The following is a 17801-nucleotide window of genomic DNA, read 5'->3' on the forward strand; positions in this document are numbered from 1 at the left end:
CCCCTCCCTTTCCCCCTCCCTTTCCCCCTTCCCCCCTTTTTTCCCTGTCCCTTTTTCCCTTTTTTTCCTGTCCCTTTCCCTGTCCCTTTCCTTGTCCTTTTTTTTCTTTTCCTTTTTTCTTCTTTTTCCCCAAATGAAAAATCAAATATTGGTATAATTTTATTGCAATAGGAATATTCCATGATGTGTCTGAAGACACTCACTGGTCACCATTTCTCAATACAAGTGTTCACTACATCAGAAGGAATTATCCTCAGCCTTGGGAAGAGGTAAGAAAATTTCTTTAACTTTTGACTTTGCTTTCTACTGTTTTCTTCACCTTCACTTGTTGCAATTTCATCCTTTGGGAAGTGTAGAAAAAGTACACATTTTTAAATTAAAGTCTCTGCTGACATAGGAAAATTTGAAATCCTATTTTCGTCTTTACCAGACAAAAAAGTTACCGTTTCCATATCAGTTATCTCCAATGTGGTCTGGTGCTTATGATATATTTCATAGGTCCAAACTTTCAAATGTGATTGGTGGTCTTGAATTATCATCAGATCTGGTTGATTGTTTGCCACTTGAAAACCAGGTGTCTTTTAGAATTCTCATTTGTGAAATCTTGGACTTAGTCCTTATTTGCTCTTGTTTATGGTATATGAGCTACATAGGAGGAGAGGAAAAACAAACTGTCAAATTGAGGATGATTTTAAAGGTTGTATTGTTTTCTTTTCCTTACTGGAGAATTTGCCATTCTCTCACTGCTCAGGAGAGTCATACAGGTAGAGCAGCATTTGAGAGCATGCATTCTTTAAAAACTAAGCAAGCTGCCTGCCCTTTGACTGGCCATTGGCGATACTGACCTTGTAAACTATTAACCCTTGGGAAGTATAAATTCGTCAAAAACTATGATTCAATTACAGATTTTTAAAAGATCTCTGGAGCTTACAGTGAGTCAATGCAGAGAAGTCTTTTCTGGAGAAATGTAGTTTCAGTTGCTGATAAATTTATTCCAAATAACTTTTCTGTTTGTAGGAATAAGATGAGTAATTTCATACCTGGGCTTTAATCAGGTATTTTTACAGTGAACAGCACTTGCACAGGAATGTCTTTTTCTCTACACCCATGGTGGCAGAGGGGGTTCACTCCTTGGAAGTGGAAGTGTTTGTCCTCAGTCCAGAAAAATACTTTAGTACACATCTAACTTGAAGGACACAAGTTGTCCTGACATCAACCATGTAATTCTATGGTCTTGGACTGTATGAAGTGCTTAAAGCTTCTCAAGTCACAAAAAGTGACTCCAGCATCAAGGAATGAGTGGTCAACACTTTCTCATGCTAAGTTCTTAGATGGTAAGAGTTTCTCACCTATATCTTTGTATAATGCACTAACTTAAATGCTCACATCTTCTTAAAGACAGAAGTAAAATTACTGACATTACTACAAGTGGATTGTTGTTGTGTAGGCTACAGAGAAGCTGGTGGCTTTCCTGTTTGGAATTGCCTCACATATGGTGGCAGATGTTAGCTGGCATAGCCTGGGCATCGACCAAGGATTTCTAAAGGCCATGGGAGAAGTAAGCCTGTATTATTATATTTATTGATATAACTGGATTTATTGGAATTGATAGCTTAGCTTTGGACTCTGGTGGGGGGGGAAGAGAAAAACTGGAGCCCTGTTTCAGGAAGGTTTTCAGAGAGATATAATGTCACAAACTCTGTAAGAACAAAGCTGGTCAGGTTTGGGACCTGTAAACTTCAGGGCTGCTTGGACAATTTGTTTCTGTTCATATGTCTGTATGGAAGGATGAGTAAAATAAACAGGCAGTTCTCTTGTTTTTCTCTTTCTCCAGATTGATTTTCATGGTTCATACTCAGAAGCTCACAATGTTGGCGATTTCGGTAATGTTTTTGTTTGCTGGTCATAGATCCTTCTATTGGAATAACTAGTCCCCTTCAAAACCACAGTGGGTGATTCTGGCTCTTAACCTGTGCAATGCAGGAGCCAAGAATGAGTCATATGGACACTGTATTCTCACTCTTCCCCCATAGCTTGCAAAGCCCTGCTATCCGAGTCCTCATGCTCCATGTTTCATGTGATAGGGCATGTAGGCACTTGTATTAAAGCCAAAACACAGGCTGAAGGATGCTAAAGTTTAAATGGAGTCACTACTGTGACTTCAAATTTTACATTATTTTTATTCTCTGGAACTATAAAATATGCAGCATACTTTCAGGTGAACCATTTATGTATTCTAAATACACAGCTGGAGGATCTGCCCTGTAAACACAGATAGCATAGCCATACATAGCTTCATCCACGCTGTTATCCATGATAGATACTTAATGGGTTTGGTTTGTTGGGCTTTGTGGGTTTTTTTCGTTCTTCCATCTGCAGGAGGAGATGTACTGAGTCAGTTTGAGCTGGACTTCAGTTATCTGGCATCGAATTGGTAAGATAATGAGGTTACCTTCTTTAATAATTATTTCTGCTTACTCTGTATACTCCCTGTGTTTTAACAAAATGCTGCCCTCCTTTATCTTTCTTTCAAAGGAAACTCTCGCAGCTATTGGAATCTTTCTGAGTTTGGTATTCCTTATATGCATATTTACTGTTCCCTGACATGAAAAACTGGAAGGACAGAAGAAAAAAGAGTTTTACATATAAGAACACAGCAAGAAAGATTAAATTCTTTATCTCTGAAAGGAGTTATAAGTAATTATATATAAAAGAATCAGTGAAAAAGGTTTGCTGGAATGTCCTAGCAATTAGTTAAATAACTCAGTTAAATAAATCTCACTTAGATTTCCATTTCAAGTTTTGGAAGTTGAGGATGTTTGTGGTTATAGATGCTGTGGAATTCAAACAGGTTTTAAAAGCATAGAAAGAAGCAGCAGTTTTAGATAGACACAGTTTTTTTCTCACAGTTTTTAACTGAAATAAAAAACTCACATGCCTTTTTTTCTGCTGATAAAGTAGGTCATTTGAGTTGTTTTGTTTAAGTAGGATGTAGTTCATCTAGGTGTAGAAGGCACAGTTCATTAATAAAACTCTGGCACAGCTGTGGGAAATGTCTATTTGGCTAGGAGTAGATTTGATACAGCGGAGAGTTAGAGGACATCCTCCAAGATTGTGTGATCACCAAGCCGGGAAACCAGTGTAGGGAGTGTGGAAACTCTACCAGCAGTAGCCATAGGGGAATGGTACTACAGGTTTCTGAGAGTGAACCTAAACAGGAGGACAGTGTTGCACAGAGAGTAACTGCACCTGCAGTCCTGGTCTTTCTGGCATTTGTAAATCTTCATGACCTATAGTCTTTTGAAATTTAGAATATTTTAAAGCAGGCTATTGTTATTACAGAAACTAATCTTTTATCAGGTGATGTGGAAAAACTCTTATATGTAACACTTTTGTCTTGTTTTTAGGTATGTACCTGTCAAAGACCTAGCAGCTATCTATAAGGAGTTTTATGGAAGAGAGATCATAACTGAAAGCACAATTGCTGACTGTACTTACCTTCTGTTTCTTGAACTGTAAGTTGAATAGCTTTGTCTGGGTTTTCATAAGTGAAACATATGTAGGAAAATGATGATAATCCTCTTTGAAGTGCTAGCTCAGAAATTTATGTGTTGAGGACAGCAATATAGACTCTCTATTAGACCCCAAAATCATAAAACAAATTTGGACTGCTTAATAACTTAATAATGTTAAATTCATTATTACACCACAGATTCAGCATCTTAGCTATTTAACACATTTATGCATTTAATGTATTTATGCCTATTTATGTGAGAACAGCTGTGTCTTCAAGTACCATTGCATGGTGGCACGTTAGCAACATAATTTTCATGTACTGAAAGAGTAGTGTACATACCAACATAGATGGCTTCCCTGTATATCTTTTAAAGTCCAAGAATAATTCGAAAGCGGCTTTTGGTATCTGGCAGTGTCTGCTTTTGAATATCCTAAACAGCCTAGCTGTATCCTTTATTTCAGCTAATTACCAATAGTCATGCAGCATTTACAAACACTGTGAATTCCTCCAAATTAAGGTCAGCAGTAAAGTTAAGATCATTACTTCTCATATTACAGCTTTTTAAAATATATTAATAGCCAACAAGGAAATGTAATGACTTGCATAGTATTTACCATACAGAAGCCTTGAAAAGAACTGTTTAAGTAATTAAATATTATGACGTGAAGCAAATTTGTTTCTGAAGATTGTTTTTTTTTTCCAGGCATGGAGAAAGGCTTGCTGTTGCCAAGGTTGGTCTTCTGTTTTCTTTATAAAAATGAAATATAGCATGAAGACAATGTAATCCATCTTACTAAGTGTGTTGCTTGTCTCTTAGCTTTTTCCAACGTATGCTAGCAAATCTCCATTTCTGGTGGAGAAGTTCCATGAGTATTTCCTCGGAGGAGTGGATGACATGGCGTTCTGGACAAACAATATTTTTGAGCTGACGAGCCGTATGCTAGAGAATGGAACCAGGTATAGCCGTGTTTCCTGCAATAAGAAATGCAGTAGTCAAGTTCTGACACTCATTTAATTGTTCTTCTGACAGCAGGTTCTTTCCTAGAAGAGGTGCTGAGCTTTAAATCCTCACTTGGAAGAAGGGATTTCTGTGGCTGTCTTTTTACCCAGGTGCACAGGATTACATAGGCCTTGAGTTCGCATTTGTTGCATGTTCACACTCCTTCCCCAGGCAAGACTCTGGCGTGCCAAGCTGATACTCAACAGGGAAAATCTGGGGCATTCTTTAAGACGTACTCAAGGGCCTGCTTAAATATTGCATAGCCATGCCCTGAGGTTCTGCCTGGCCTGGCAATCTGAGCTGTGGTGGCACCTTCTGGCTGCTGTCATCAGCCAGCAAAGATGTCCCTTCCTAGGGGAGGACAGATATTGCCTTCAGACACTGAAGACAGATAGGATTAGAAAGAGTAGGAGTATATATTCTAGTGTTGGAAGCTCAGGCTTGCAGTCAGAATATCGTATTTTTTATAGAAGTTCTGGCCCTGTACTGCTCTGTTACAAGTGTAACCTTACTGTAAATAACTTTATAAGACCAACAGTCGCAATTAATCCATCCATTTATATGGAAAATATCACTGCAGCTATTTTGGGAAATGATATTTGAAATACAATATGGCATAATCTGTTGTGTTCTTTGTTCCAGAACAGCACAACCATTAAAAGTCCTTTAGATTATTAGAATTAGCAGGACAAGTTACACTAAGTTTCCTTTAAGAGTTATATAAAGACATGTGAGATTCATACAGAACCTAGTCAAGGTCATTAAAATAAATATCAGAGGGGTTTCTCAGGATTATAGTGATGCTCTGGTTTTGAATAAGCAGGGTTTCTTGAGAAAACTGATGACTATTAACAGAGGAATCAGTAAGGATAAAAGTTGTATTTTTAGTTTCACTTCCATTGCGGGAAAATGAATGTTTAAAATGCATTCTGCATATTTCTTTAGTGGCTGCTTCCTGCCTGAAAACCCTCTGTTTATAAACTGCACAAGGGAGCACAAGGACAGCTACGTGTAAGTATAGCTCTGAAGGCTCAAAGATTTGCTGATGAGAGTCCTGCACTAATGTGGATAGTGAGCTATTGAAAGTTAGAGATCTTTTGGTCTATCTTTTTGTGTGTGAATTTGAGATTCTCTTAACATGAATAAATAAACCACTTGAAGTGCTAAGTCTTCACACTTTATTTGGTTGTCACTCTTTGTTCCGCTAATCATGAAACTATTGATTCATGTTTACCCTTACCATAGCTAAATTCTCTCCTGATTTATAGAAATACAGAACTCAGCTGTTCGGAGCACAACATGTATGTATTCCTCTAGCAAACATCTCAAGAGAAACCAGCTTAATTGGTATCTCTTGAGAACTCCCTTTATATATGGGAGAAATGGCCACCTGATTGCATGCAATATGATTGCTTGTCCTAGCTTTGTCATAAAATACTCCAGTCCTTAATTCAGTTATATTAATAGTTATTACTGCCTTCTTTATTTTAGCAGAAACAAACAATCAAAAAATGAACATCACAAGAATACAACTTCTTTGCTTACAAAAACACTTGAAAAGAATATAAATTATACAGAGAGAGGAGTTCACTTCAACATACAATCTTGGGCAACAGTAAGTGAGAAGTGACAGACATGTCAGGTAAAATTCAGCTCTGTATAAAATTGTTTTAATTTCTATCTGAGATGCTGCATGTTGGAGCAAGGTCTCTGGATGTTGACAGTAGCCTGTAACTTCACTTCATGGAGATTCCAGCAGCCATTGTTAATCTATATATTTATATGTACATCATAAACACTCAATTTTTACATTTTGCTTCATTGTATAGTGAAGTTAGAACACACCTTGCAGTGCCAAAACTGACAAAATATATCTTCAGTACTTACACTTCAGAGTTTACATTTTAGAGAATATGTTCGCTTTTTGGCGTTAAGAAGTCCCAACAAAGCATAGCAGTGAACAATTAGCAGTGCTGCATTTAGAGCATGCAGATTTTTGTCTCTTTCTAAAATGGTGCTTATGACCTGAGTCAGAGTCCACTTAGATCAATGTGGTGATTTCCACTGTTGGTGACTTGGTTTTGAGGTGCTCCATAATGTTCTAGAGTTTCAGCCTGTTTTTTAACCATTCTTGTGTCTCTTTATTTTTTTTATTTCAGAATTCTCTCCGCTTGATAAACCGTGCTTTTGCAATCAATGTCTGGAGAGTGTTAGCAGCTACACATCAAAAATCTGCTAAGTACATCTCCAAGCCAGCAGCTTCGTATTTTCTGACTTCACCCTATGCTAGACTTGGATGGTTGGTAGTTTTTTTTCTTCCCACCTCCCTCTTAATTTCTGAAAATTCTGAGTACCCACCGAAATATTTATGTTTATTCTTTGGATACTTTTTAAAGGTGACAGTCCAAATCAATTAGTGATACAAATCTGGCTGAATGGCTTATATTGACTGGCCAGAACAACAGGTTAACGCATAAGACCTTTCTTCCACATGTTAGCATAAGCCTCTTTGTGTTGGTACTGAATAAAACTGTATCAAGAGCAAATTTCCATTCGAATGTGAATTATAGTCAGATAACCTCTTTCTTTGGAAGTGATGTCTTGTCGTTTTTTTACATTCTTTCCTTAGTGAAGGAGCTCAGTGCTCTGTGTATGATTAAGCTCAGAATGGAAGGAACCAAAATTAGAACCAACATCGGCTCCAGTTCTGAACAGTACAGGAACGTTGTTACCCTTTTTTGGTTATTGGTTGATGTTTGTGCAGAATTAATTGTCTGTCCCAAATTGGTCACTGATGGTGCTTAGCGAGTGTTCTTGGAAACACTACAACACTAGTAGGGAGTTCAAAGATAGATTCAGGACACAGAAAGAGGTATATTCTCTCTCCTTGCCAGAGAGATTCTAGCTTTACCTGCAACAGGGAAGAGTACATTTGCATTGCTGCTCATCTTGCTTTATTTCTTCTGACTCAAAAATTGAAGATTTAATTCTTGAGTTTACTTCACACCAGGCAAATGAACAGTAGTTAGTTCTTTTCTCTCTACGTTCCCTTTCTAAACTCCAACATGTTACTGACACCTGTGATCCCTTTGCTTATCTACTGTTAAGTCCATTGATTAAATCAGAGGTTCAGTTAAAAAGATACTTAATTTCATCTTTTGTATTCTGTGTCGTACGCAAGCAGCCCTTTTTCATGCTCCTTGCTCTGATTGCTCTCAGGTGCCTTGTGTCAGTAAGTAAAAAGCAGTTCCTACAGATCTCAGGTGCATTAATGGAAGATGAATCTTCAAGGCTCTGTTTTTACTTAATTGAAGAAAACAAAAATCAGTTATATAATATGAAAAATGCTGTGTAGATTTTTACAAAAATAGATGGGGAAAGACAGGTCTTGGTTTACGTGAAAGAAGTAGAAGTATTCATTTTCTGCTAACGTTGTGGTAGTCTGGAAGCTGATGCTATGATTTTGTTGACTCCCTTGCTGTGCAGGGCTATGATCTCAGCTGACCTAAACCAGGATGGATATGAAGATCTGGTGGTTGGAGCACCAGGGTACAGCACACTGGGCCGTGTTCAGATAGGACGGGTGTATGTGGTCTATGGCAAACAGTCAGGTTTGCCACCAGAGGACATGGATCTAGATGGGAAAGCGGACCAAGTACTACAGGGTCATCAGGTGAGGGGTCAAGTCAGGTATTTGTCACTTAAATTTTTTTGCCTGAAAATGTGGTAAATTTTGACTGAGCAACAGTATCATTAATATGTATGAGGATTATGCCTGAAATGCCCCTCCTGGTAAAAGGATGTCATATGCTTTTCAAGAAAAATAACTGTTACTTAAGTCACAGGAACAATTAAAGCAATGGTGATCTGTAGGTTCACTTTTATTACTGTGCCAGACAAATGGGTATTAGACCATAATTTGCCCTTGAATAAAACTGTGGTAGTGTCTCTCTAAGTCACAGTATAGCTCATTCGGGTCCCTGCATTTAAGAAAATATTGTGATTTTCCCTTCCCTTTTCATCTAAAATTATTAATTCAATATAAGTTTCAATTCCTTTGAAGCTACATTTTTTCATTAATTGATAACTTCTCACAAAAGCATTATTTGTCTTTACTAAGAGTACACGTTATTTTAAAAAAAAGAGAAAACTGCTATTTGACGTGATGGTGACTGGCTTGTAACTGAGAAGCAGGATCAAATGATCTTTTTGAGTAATAAAGATGATCCTCTCTGGAAAATATCTTTATTCACAAACAAGAGAATAGAGAGAGATGAGATACATTTCCTTTTAATCTGTTTCTGTGGTTGTAAACTATGGAGTAACAGCTGCTGTCTTTTTACAGAGTGTTTTAGTGGTTCACAGTATAATGCTGTTAACAGGAAAGATCATAAGCTTAACATCAATGGTGCCCTAGGCTCAGAAGAGGAAATAGCAAAGCAGCGCCATATTGTGTTCAGTTATCTTATATTTTAACACCTCCACATCCTCAAACGGAACAGTTGACTCCGAGTTAGTGTATTAGTATGGCAGTTATTACTTGGGAGAACAATGACGCGAAGAAAATCTTAAGAATTGTTGGGATAGATTTTTGTCATCTCTGTTTCCAGTTCTTCCCTGCGCTGTGATTGCAAATGTGCATTAGGTTTTGATGGTTTTGTCTTGAAAACGCCTGTTATTTTCATGTGAGCAATCCCTCTTCTTTTAGCCTTCAGGAAGATTTGGTTCTGCCTTGGCAGTCCTGGACTTCAATGAGGATGGAGTGCCAGATCTGGCAATTGGAGCACCTTCTGTGGGATCTCAGTTTCTTACTTACAAGGTAAGCCACGCACATGGGTTTGTTGGGTTTTTTCCCCTTCAAACAGAACATTTTTATTGATACGTATTTTTTCGAACAGTGAAATGAGAGAGAGAATTTCTGTTGTTGCTCAAGATGACATTGTAATTTAAACACATAGGTTTATATCCTTTGTGGGTACTTTGACTAGAGCAATGACAGCTATCTGTATTTCTCTTTCAATGGCCTTTTTGCACATTAGAAATCCAAATCAGGTTGCAACTTTGCAGCACTGATGTGCTGGAAATGTAAGGAGCCATTCATGAAATACAGGTGTACCCTTTTTATTTATGAACAGTCTGGAATGGACCTCATGGGTGAGCCTTGTCATCTGCTGTCACAGGCCAACAGATGATATCTAAAATGTGATATGAACACAGGCACACTTGCTAAAATAATCAAGTTACAGAGGCTTAATGACTTGCAGCCTACCAGATAAGCCCATGTAATGGTCTCTGAGTATGTTTGGCCCCCGTGAACTGAGAGGCAAAATGTTTTGGTTTAAACCACATCCATTAAGCTTAAAACTCTTCAGAATTTCAGATACTAGCTTAGCTGCCTAAATAGGAACTTAAATGCTTTTATGTAGACCCACTAGCTTGGAAAATTGCATGCGTCTGTTGTGCCTGGTGCTGTGTGCCATTGCATTAAATAATAATTAACAAAATTTGAGCCACCTGAATGTGTCTATAACAAATATAATGTACAGTATACTGTCCTTGTTCCTTACCCACAGTATGATGAAAATGTACTTCTCTCTACTTCTCTAGTTTGTTGCCTGGTTATAGCAGTACCCGTTACAGCATGGGTATTCTTAGGTTTGGGGTGGAAAAGACAGTATTATGACAAGGCTCAGATAGGAAAAATGCAGTTGTATTAATAGCCTTTGCAGAACTGTTTCGCTCCCTGCGTTTTGTCTTGAATTTTATACTTGGTGCTGACATGCAGATGCTCTCATGCTATATTTGCTTTTCCTGCTGTTTAGGGTGCTGTGTATGTCTATTTTGGCACTGAGGGAAGAGGCTTGGCATCTCAACCAAATGTTACCATAACTTGTCAGGTATATTGATCAGGCTAACACAGGGCTACACAAGCAGGAGGTGAGATAAAGGGGAAAGGGGCTTGTGGACTTAAAAAAAGAACATTAAAATCAAACTTCTAATTGCAAGGGAATTTAGACTGACGGGGATGGTGCAAGCAGGTGCTTGCCTGGGTTGGTTGTATGTGGGAAAGACATTTGTACTCCTGTGCAGGGGATGCAGCAAGGTGAACAGAAAGATGCATAGCCCTCCAAAAAAACCCAAAGAAAACAAAATTGAAGTCAGGGAGTGGGAGGGTAATTTGATCAGAAGCAGACAAAGTTAGCTCTTTAGAAGAAAATTGCTCTATTTTGTTACAGAATTGGTGGTTTCAGTTCCATTTCAGGCTTAAACTAACTGTTTGTTGCAGTATTCCTACTGTAATCTTGGTTGGTCCCTCCTGGCAGCTGATGTTGATGGGGATGGAAATGCTGATCTGGTTGTGGGCTCTCCATATGCACCTGGTGGTGGGCAGCAGAGAGGATTTGTGGTTGTATTTTACTCTCATTTCAACAGGAGTGACCAAGGTAATATTTATTGAGTAAATTAATCCTCCCATATTTTATGTGACTCTTCATTTGTTCCTAATTAATCATGGGATAATTCAGCCTCAAAGGGATCTCAGAAGGTGTTTAGTCCAGCCTCCAATAGGGGGACAGCTGTGAAGTCAGACCAGATTGCTCAGGGCTTTATCCAGTCAGGTCTTAAAAACCTCCAATAATAAAGATTGCACAGCCACTCTGGGTAGCTGTTCCACTTCTTGGCTGTCCTCATAGGGAAAAAAATGTCTTGTTACAGCCAGTATGAACCTCTCGTTTCAGCTTATGCTCATTATCTGTTGTCCTCCCACCTCCATGAATAGCGAAGTCAGAGACACAGAAGGCGTTAAGTACCCCGTACACTGGGAAGAGCCTGGCTCTATCTCCTTGTTAACCTCCTCATAGGTACTGGCAGGCTGAATAAGTCCCGGTCCCTCAGTCTCTGCTCACAGCGCAAGTGCTCCAACCCCCAACTATCTTCGGGGCTCTCTACTAAATTTGCTCCAGTTTATCAACATCTTGTTTTGTGGGGTCCAGAACTGAACAATGTGTTACAGGTGTGGTCTAGGGAGGAGTAAAGGGGGAATAATCACTTCTCTCAATCTCTTTGTCATGCTTCTGCTTATATAGCCTGGGATGCTGTTGGCCATCTCTGCTGTCAGAGCCTCACGCTCAGCGCTGTGCCCACCAGGAGCTCCAGGACCTTTTCCACATGGCTGCTCCCCAGCTAGTCTGTCTCCAGCCTGTATCGCTGCAAGGGCATCTCCTTTCCCGGGGGCAGGGCTTTGCATTTGTCCTCGCTGAATTTTGTGAGGTTCCTGTCAGCCTGTTCCTCCAGCCTGTCTGGATCCTTCTGAATGATAGCACTGTCCTCAAGTGATAGCCCCCCCCGCCAGTCTCCTGTCATCTGCCAACTTCATGAAAGGGCATGTTGTTGCCTTCTGCAGATCATTTGTAAAAGTGTTTAACAGAATGAGTCTAAAGATAGACCCCTGAAGGCACTCCACTTGTCACAGGCATTCAGAGTATAACCCACTAACCGCTGCCCTGTGAGGGTGATCATCTCAGCCGGGTTTTTTCCATCTGGTTGTCCACCCATCCAGACTGCAGTGTCCAAACTTGGATACAAGAACATTGTAGGTGACAATGTTGAAAGCCTTGCTAAAGCAGTGGATTTAACTGTGTATTAGTGATACCAGGGCAGACTCACGGGTCTTCCTTGGAAATTTGCAAATGTACCTCGAAAGATGAATTTTTATCATTCTGTATGCTCCTTCATGTGGCTAAAGAGGAATGCTACAAGTGAATACAGCTAATGAGTACAGGTGATGAGGACTGTTGTGAATGAGGGAGGAGAGGCCATATATGGAGCTAAATAAAGTTAATAGGGGCTGGGCAATATAGGCAGGTATTCAGAGCTTCATCAGGATCATGTAATTGAGATTTCCAATAATATTTAATTTTTGTAGCTTATTCTACTTCATGTAGAATTAGAAACCACAAGGAAAATGGGGTTCAAAACACTGCTGACTGACATTTTTGCAAAACCAAAACACAGAATGAATTATTTAAATTAAAGCCAGAATTATTTGAAGCTCCCCCGCTCACAACCCTTGAAGAATTACAGGTTCTGATAAACAGTTTCAATGTTGTCCTATCCCTAAGAAGGAGTCACTAGTTTAGGGCAGGCTTGACTGATAGCTTTCATGTATTTTGTGTAGGCTATTGCAAGGATTTAGAAGCAGGCTGTGTTGAATAGAGGCTTTCACCAGCCAGTACAGTTGCAGACCGAGCAAGCGAAGTTAACAATAACTGGTGCCATATCATGGACAGTGTAACTTTGCTTGTAGAAACTTGTTGTCGTAGGATGAATCAGTGGAGGATTGCTAACAGATTTTTCTATGCCAGGGTACACCAAGAGTTAATTCATATTTCTGTGGTCTGTCAGGACTTCTGTCAGTAGAGGATGCCAACTGGATGGTGAAGGGGGAAGAAAACTATGCTTGGTTTGGATTTTCACTTGACAGCTGCCAGCTGGAGAACGTAACACTGCTGCTGATTGGTAGCCCTACGTGGAAGAGTTGTGCTGGGTGTGTTGTATATGACAGCTTGCTCTCTCCTCCATTCTGCCCCACTTCTACAATGGTTAAGATTTGTAATAGATTGGACTTCCAGCTTTTCAGGAAGTTTCCTCTTTGTCCTGCTTAGAATATTTTTATTAAATTCATATTTTTATGCCTTCATCCTTTCTCATGAAGGAGACGGTGTGTCTTTAGACCCTTTATAGAGAGGGTCTTTGTTATTTAGAGACACTTAAGAATTTTTTGGGTTTTCTTTGGGAGGGGGTGAGGGGGCACAAAAATGCTAACAGGTAAGCATGCCTAAAATAATCCTATAGACAGCACTTACGTTGAGGTAGCATTTTTAAAAGTAAACTGAACACAAATATGTATTGGGTGAAAAAGAAGTGAATAGACAGACCAAGTCTGTGCCCTAAATGTTTTGTAACTAGTTAGAACAAGCATGGGAATTACTAAAATAGATTTCTAGAATTTGGCAGCCACTGTTATTCCAAACGAAAAGGGGAAGATATTTTAAGAGGAGCAATCCTAGCTGTATGTACAAAAATATGTTGTTACATACAAATATATTTTGCATTGTAATTCAAGCTGCAATCCCTTCTCATCGGATGTCAGACAGAGTGTTGGGAAGGTGTATGGGTATAACCCACCAAGCACAGAGCGCTGGTTTGCAGTAACTGGAGACAAGGTAGGGCTCCTTCTGTAGTATGGGACCTTATGAATAACTTGAAATAAAGTGACATTCTGTAGAAATGACATAGGTCTTTTAAAAACCTAACAGGTGATGGGCAGAATGGGTTTGTCTCTGGCCAGTGGTGTGATGTCTGTGGCTGGGATCACAAGGACAGTTTTGGTGGTGGGTGCACCTACTGCAGGTATGTCCTTCTGGAAATTGCAAACCATTTCTGCTTTGGGATGTTTGTTTCTATATGGCTGGAGGATAGATACAAAATTAAAAGTTAGAAAAGGGACCTTTTAACTGCCACATAATTTAAAAAAAAAAAAAAAGAAAAGAAATAATCACTCTAATCACCTTCGGGCCTTACCTGTAGAGTCCTCTGTATTACGCCTCAACTTCAGTGGGTGTTTTCCTTCCATAAAATTAGTTTAGCAGCATTATTACCTTGCATTATTTATGTAGCAGTGATTTACTACTGGATATTTCTTGGAATTAAAACAACACAGTATTTTGTGCTTACTCTGGCAGTAGGTAGTAAGGAATTAGGCAAGTCAAAATGTAGAAATCTATCTTTAACTTGAATGCATTTTTCCCCTACTACTATTGCTATTGTTTCTATGCTAATAGTGTTAATGCCATATAACATTTGATCTTATTCATAAATTATATTAATTTTGTCCATGTTACGTAATGCCAGTATTATCTGCTGTCAATGTATTGCAAGTGCCAAACCTAAGTTCCTATGTCTGATGCTCAACTTCTGTAACTTCTCTTTTTTTTCCAGATAGCCTGTCTAGGATTTCATTTATATCCTCAGTGCTGCACCAAGCTGGACTGGCTCTGGTATACGATCTGACAGACAGCACCAAGCCTTCTTTGCTCAGCACATTCAGTGGGGACAGGAGGTTTTCTCGCTTTGGAGGAGATGTATACTTAAGTGACCTGGATAATGATGGACTAGGTAAAGCTTGATGAATCTAGATCAGAGGTGAAATGTTTTACTTTTGCCAATGGGAAGACTGGTCACCATACATACAAGTATTCATACAAGTGCTAAATGCAGTCTGCTTCTTCAATTGACATGTACAAGTATTTCATCGTGCCTTGTGGGGAGGCATCTCTGAAATCCCAAGCAACTTAGAAATTGAAATGTTTTGTCATCATTAATAGGAATTGTGGCATCTAGAGGTATGTAGATGCCAACTCTCTCGTGTTTTGGTTTACCATTATTTCACTTCTGATGTGTTATGTCGTACTTGTAATATTTGCAGATGAAATGATTGTGACATCCCCACTGAGAACTAACGATATCACCACAATACTGTTTGGTGGGGCAGCTGGCCGTGTTTACATTTACAACGGAAAGCAGGCATCCTCAGGGAATGTGACAGGCCACTGCAAATCATGGGTATCTCCCTGTCCTGAGGACTGGGTAAGAAAACATAAAAGTGAAATCAGGACATGAGGTCATAATGACAACTAATTAATTACATCCAGTGCAAATATCTGGTGCATGCTGACTTGGTTTCAGAAAACAGAAGGTTACTTATGTTTCTGAATCTGTGTGATTTGTCTCCTCCTGTTCTTTCTTGAATTACTTTCCTCTTTAGGAGCCAGGGTTATTGCACTGGTCTTCTACTCTCCTAGTGTGGTTCTCTCCACTGACTTTTTATTTTCTCATTTTTTTCTTCTTCAGGCACAGTATGTCCTGATTTCTCCTGAGGTAAGTAACCAGAAAACAAACTACTGAGAGAAATGAAAAAGTCCCACTTTAAAAAAAACCTAACAGCATTATAACAAGCAATGTTATTTTACAGGAACTATCAAGATTTGGGAGTTCCGTTATCACTGTGAAATCTGAAAGAAAGGTGAGAAAAATTACTGTTGTCTGTTGCTTCGTAACATCTTTCTACCTCACTTGCATATAATAGCCAACACCTCAGATACGTATCTTACTCATTTGCAGAAGTCTTAAGTGCTTTACATAGAATTAAGTTTTCATTTAAGTCACTCTGAACTGATAATTAAAACCATTTTATAGGTGGATGAACTATGGAGTTGTCAAAATTTTGGCACCTGACACTTGAATTGAAAGAGATCGCTTTCAAATGGCCTGAAATCTAAACTACTTAGGCGTTTGCTGAAAGGTTGCATGGTAAATCAAGTGTAGGTGCCAGCTGGCTTTACTGCTCATGCCAACCTGTATGCAAAGTGGATGCTCAGCTATGGGGTAAACCAGGCACTGAACCACCCCTCTCATTTAATATTTACAGGCTCGCTGTCCTAGCTATTGCTTGCAGTGAATGCTGTTCATATGTCAAGTATTTCCAAGCATAGAGAGGCCCAGTTCCTACCTGAATGATTTTGGATATGTTTGTGTACCTGTTTCTTTTTGTTTCCCTCAGATGCCCCTTATTTTTACCAAAAGTCAATCCCTGCGTTTTTATGATGCACTGAGGAACCTTTTTTTCAGCTTGAAGGTTACTGAGTGCTTGTTCAGCTGAGGAGAGTCCAATGTCCTGCTTACTCTGCCATAACCTGTGCGAGAACTGAGGTTCTCTGTGTGAGTACTGAGAAAGCCTCAGTACTAGGCTGAGGAGGAGTGCGACTGGACTTCAGCAAATGGTGTTTGACTTCTTGCTGTTAAAACATGCAATGGAGAAACACCTGGAAACGTAAATGCTTCTAAACTAGGTTAGGGTGCATAATCCAACACCTGAAACAAAGGCATTGCTGATGGTTTCTGCACGAGTGCAAGTGAGGCCGTTCTCCAAGCAGTTGTGTTCCTTTGCCATGGCACCAGTCCAGTCCACACTCCAGCCTCATCTGTATTGATCTTACCCCTGAGAAATAGTTTACATTGGCAAGAGATTTATTTGACTGGTTCCAGCTTCTTCCAGTTCCCCAGATGAAACAAAGTCTGTTTGCCAAATTGTTTTGTTAACTGCTATTCTGATGAGGTGGGTTGCTCTATTGTTTCTCCTCGTCACGTTTCTGTGTGACACTCATGACATGGACAAAATCTGAATTCCATTAGGAAATGGAGGCAGTCGTGCACCTGAAGTTGCACTTTGCTAACCTTTGTTCTGTGTCTCTGCAGAAAGAAGTTGTAGTGGCAGCGGAGAGAAGTTCGGTGAAAGCTCGACTTGGTGGAAGGCTTTTTGTCTACTCACTCTAAAAGTTCATGGTAGCCTTTAAGACCAGGCACAGCTGGTCTTTTATTGAAGAATCTGGTAACTTAGAATTATTAACAGCTTTTACTGTTAACAGTATTGTCTTCAACTAATTAACACTACTTTTGTATGATGCAGGTTTAACAGAGTGTGCATCAATTATCTATTAAACTTGAGCAGCAAGATGTGATGCTGTTATTACCAATACTAGTCCGCAGACACATATGTATATGTATTTTCTCTCTCTTGCCCCCTTCACAAAACATAAACCATTATTTTTCTTTCAAATAACACAAGTCAGTGGAATAGCACAGAATTCTAAAGGTCATACTCCAAGATGACACACTTCAAGTTACCTTCTTAGGAATTGTGTCTCTCAGGGAGGTTGTTTTTTAAAAAAAAAATGGTAAGGTGAACATTAGCTTGATGTATAATGTGTTCCAACATCTATTTTGGGGACTTTACTTGCCCAAATAGCAGATCACTTAAGTTTAAAATCTGAACTTTATGAAAGAAGTAACTGGGTGGACCTGGGAGCACAGCACTTACACCACAGTTCACAGATTTGTAAGGTGAGGCAAAATGAGCAGTGTCTTTCTAAGGGCAGAATAAAAAGAGTCTTCCTTTTTAAATGAAAATTCATAAAACCAGTATGTTCTGTAGCAATTCCATTCTGAACATACAGCCTCCACTGGCTTTGGTTTTTTCTATGTATGATCTCAGAGGAATTCTATTGCATATGAATGCATGTCATGGTTTAACCTGGCAGATAGCTAAACAGGACACAGCTGTTCGCTCACTCCCCCCCACAGTAGGATGGGGGAGAGAAGTGGGGCGGGGGGGGGAATGGGGAAGTAAGATTTGTGGGTTGAGATAAAGACAGTTTAATAGGGCAG

At 39.3% G+C, this 17801-nt stretch overlaps 1 protein-coding gene across 1 annotated transcript; it reads left to right on the forward strand.

The window, feature by feature from the left end:
- Positions 1 to 171: 171 nt before the first annotated feature.
- Positions 172 to 16910, forward strand: GPLD1 (glycosylphosphatidylinositol specific phospholipase D1; the record flags this gene model as incomplete). Its single annotated transcript, XM_009580489.1, has 22 exons — positions 172 to 269; positions 1448 to 1558; positions 1835 to 1883; positions 2380 to 2434; positions 3408 to 3515; positions 4221 to 4248; positions 4335 to 4474; positions 5463 to 5528; positions 6012 to 6132; positions 6677 to 6816; positions 8004 to 8190; positions 9226 to 9336; positions 10340 to 10414; positions 10804 to 10960; positions 12921 to 13062; positions 13642 to 13741; positions 13835 to 13928; positions 14517 to 14693; positions 15004 to 15164; positions 15429 to 15455; positions 15550 to 15600; positions 16833 to 16910. Coding segments are annotated over 22 exons (2276 nt in total), but the record flags the coding sequence as incomplete, so codon positions are not given.
- Positions 16911 to 17801: the final 891 nt, after the last annotated feature.

This window comes from Fulmarus glacialis, unplaced genomic scaffold (genome assembly GCF_000690835.1).
Source record: "Fulmarus glacialis isolate BGI_N327 unplaced genomic scaffold, ASM69083v1 scaffold37990, whole genome shotgun sequence".
NCBI lineage: Eukaryota > Metazoa > Chordata > Aves > Procellariiformes > Procellariidae > Fulmarus > Fulmarus glacialis.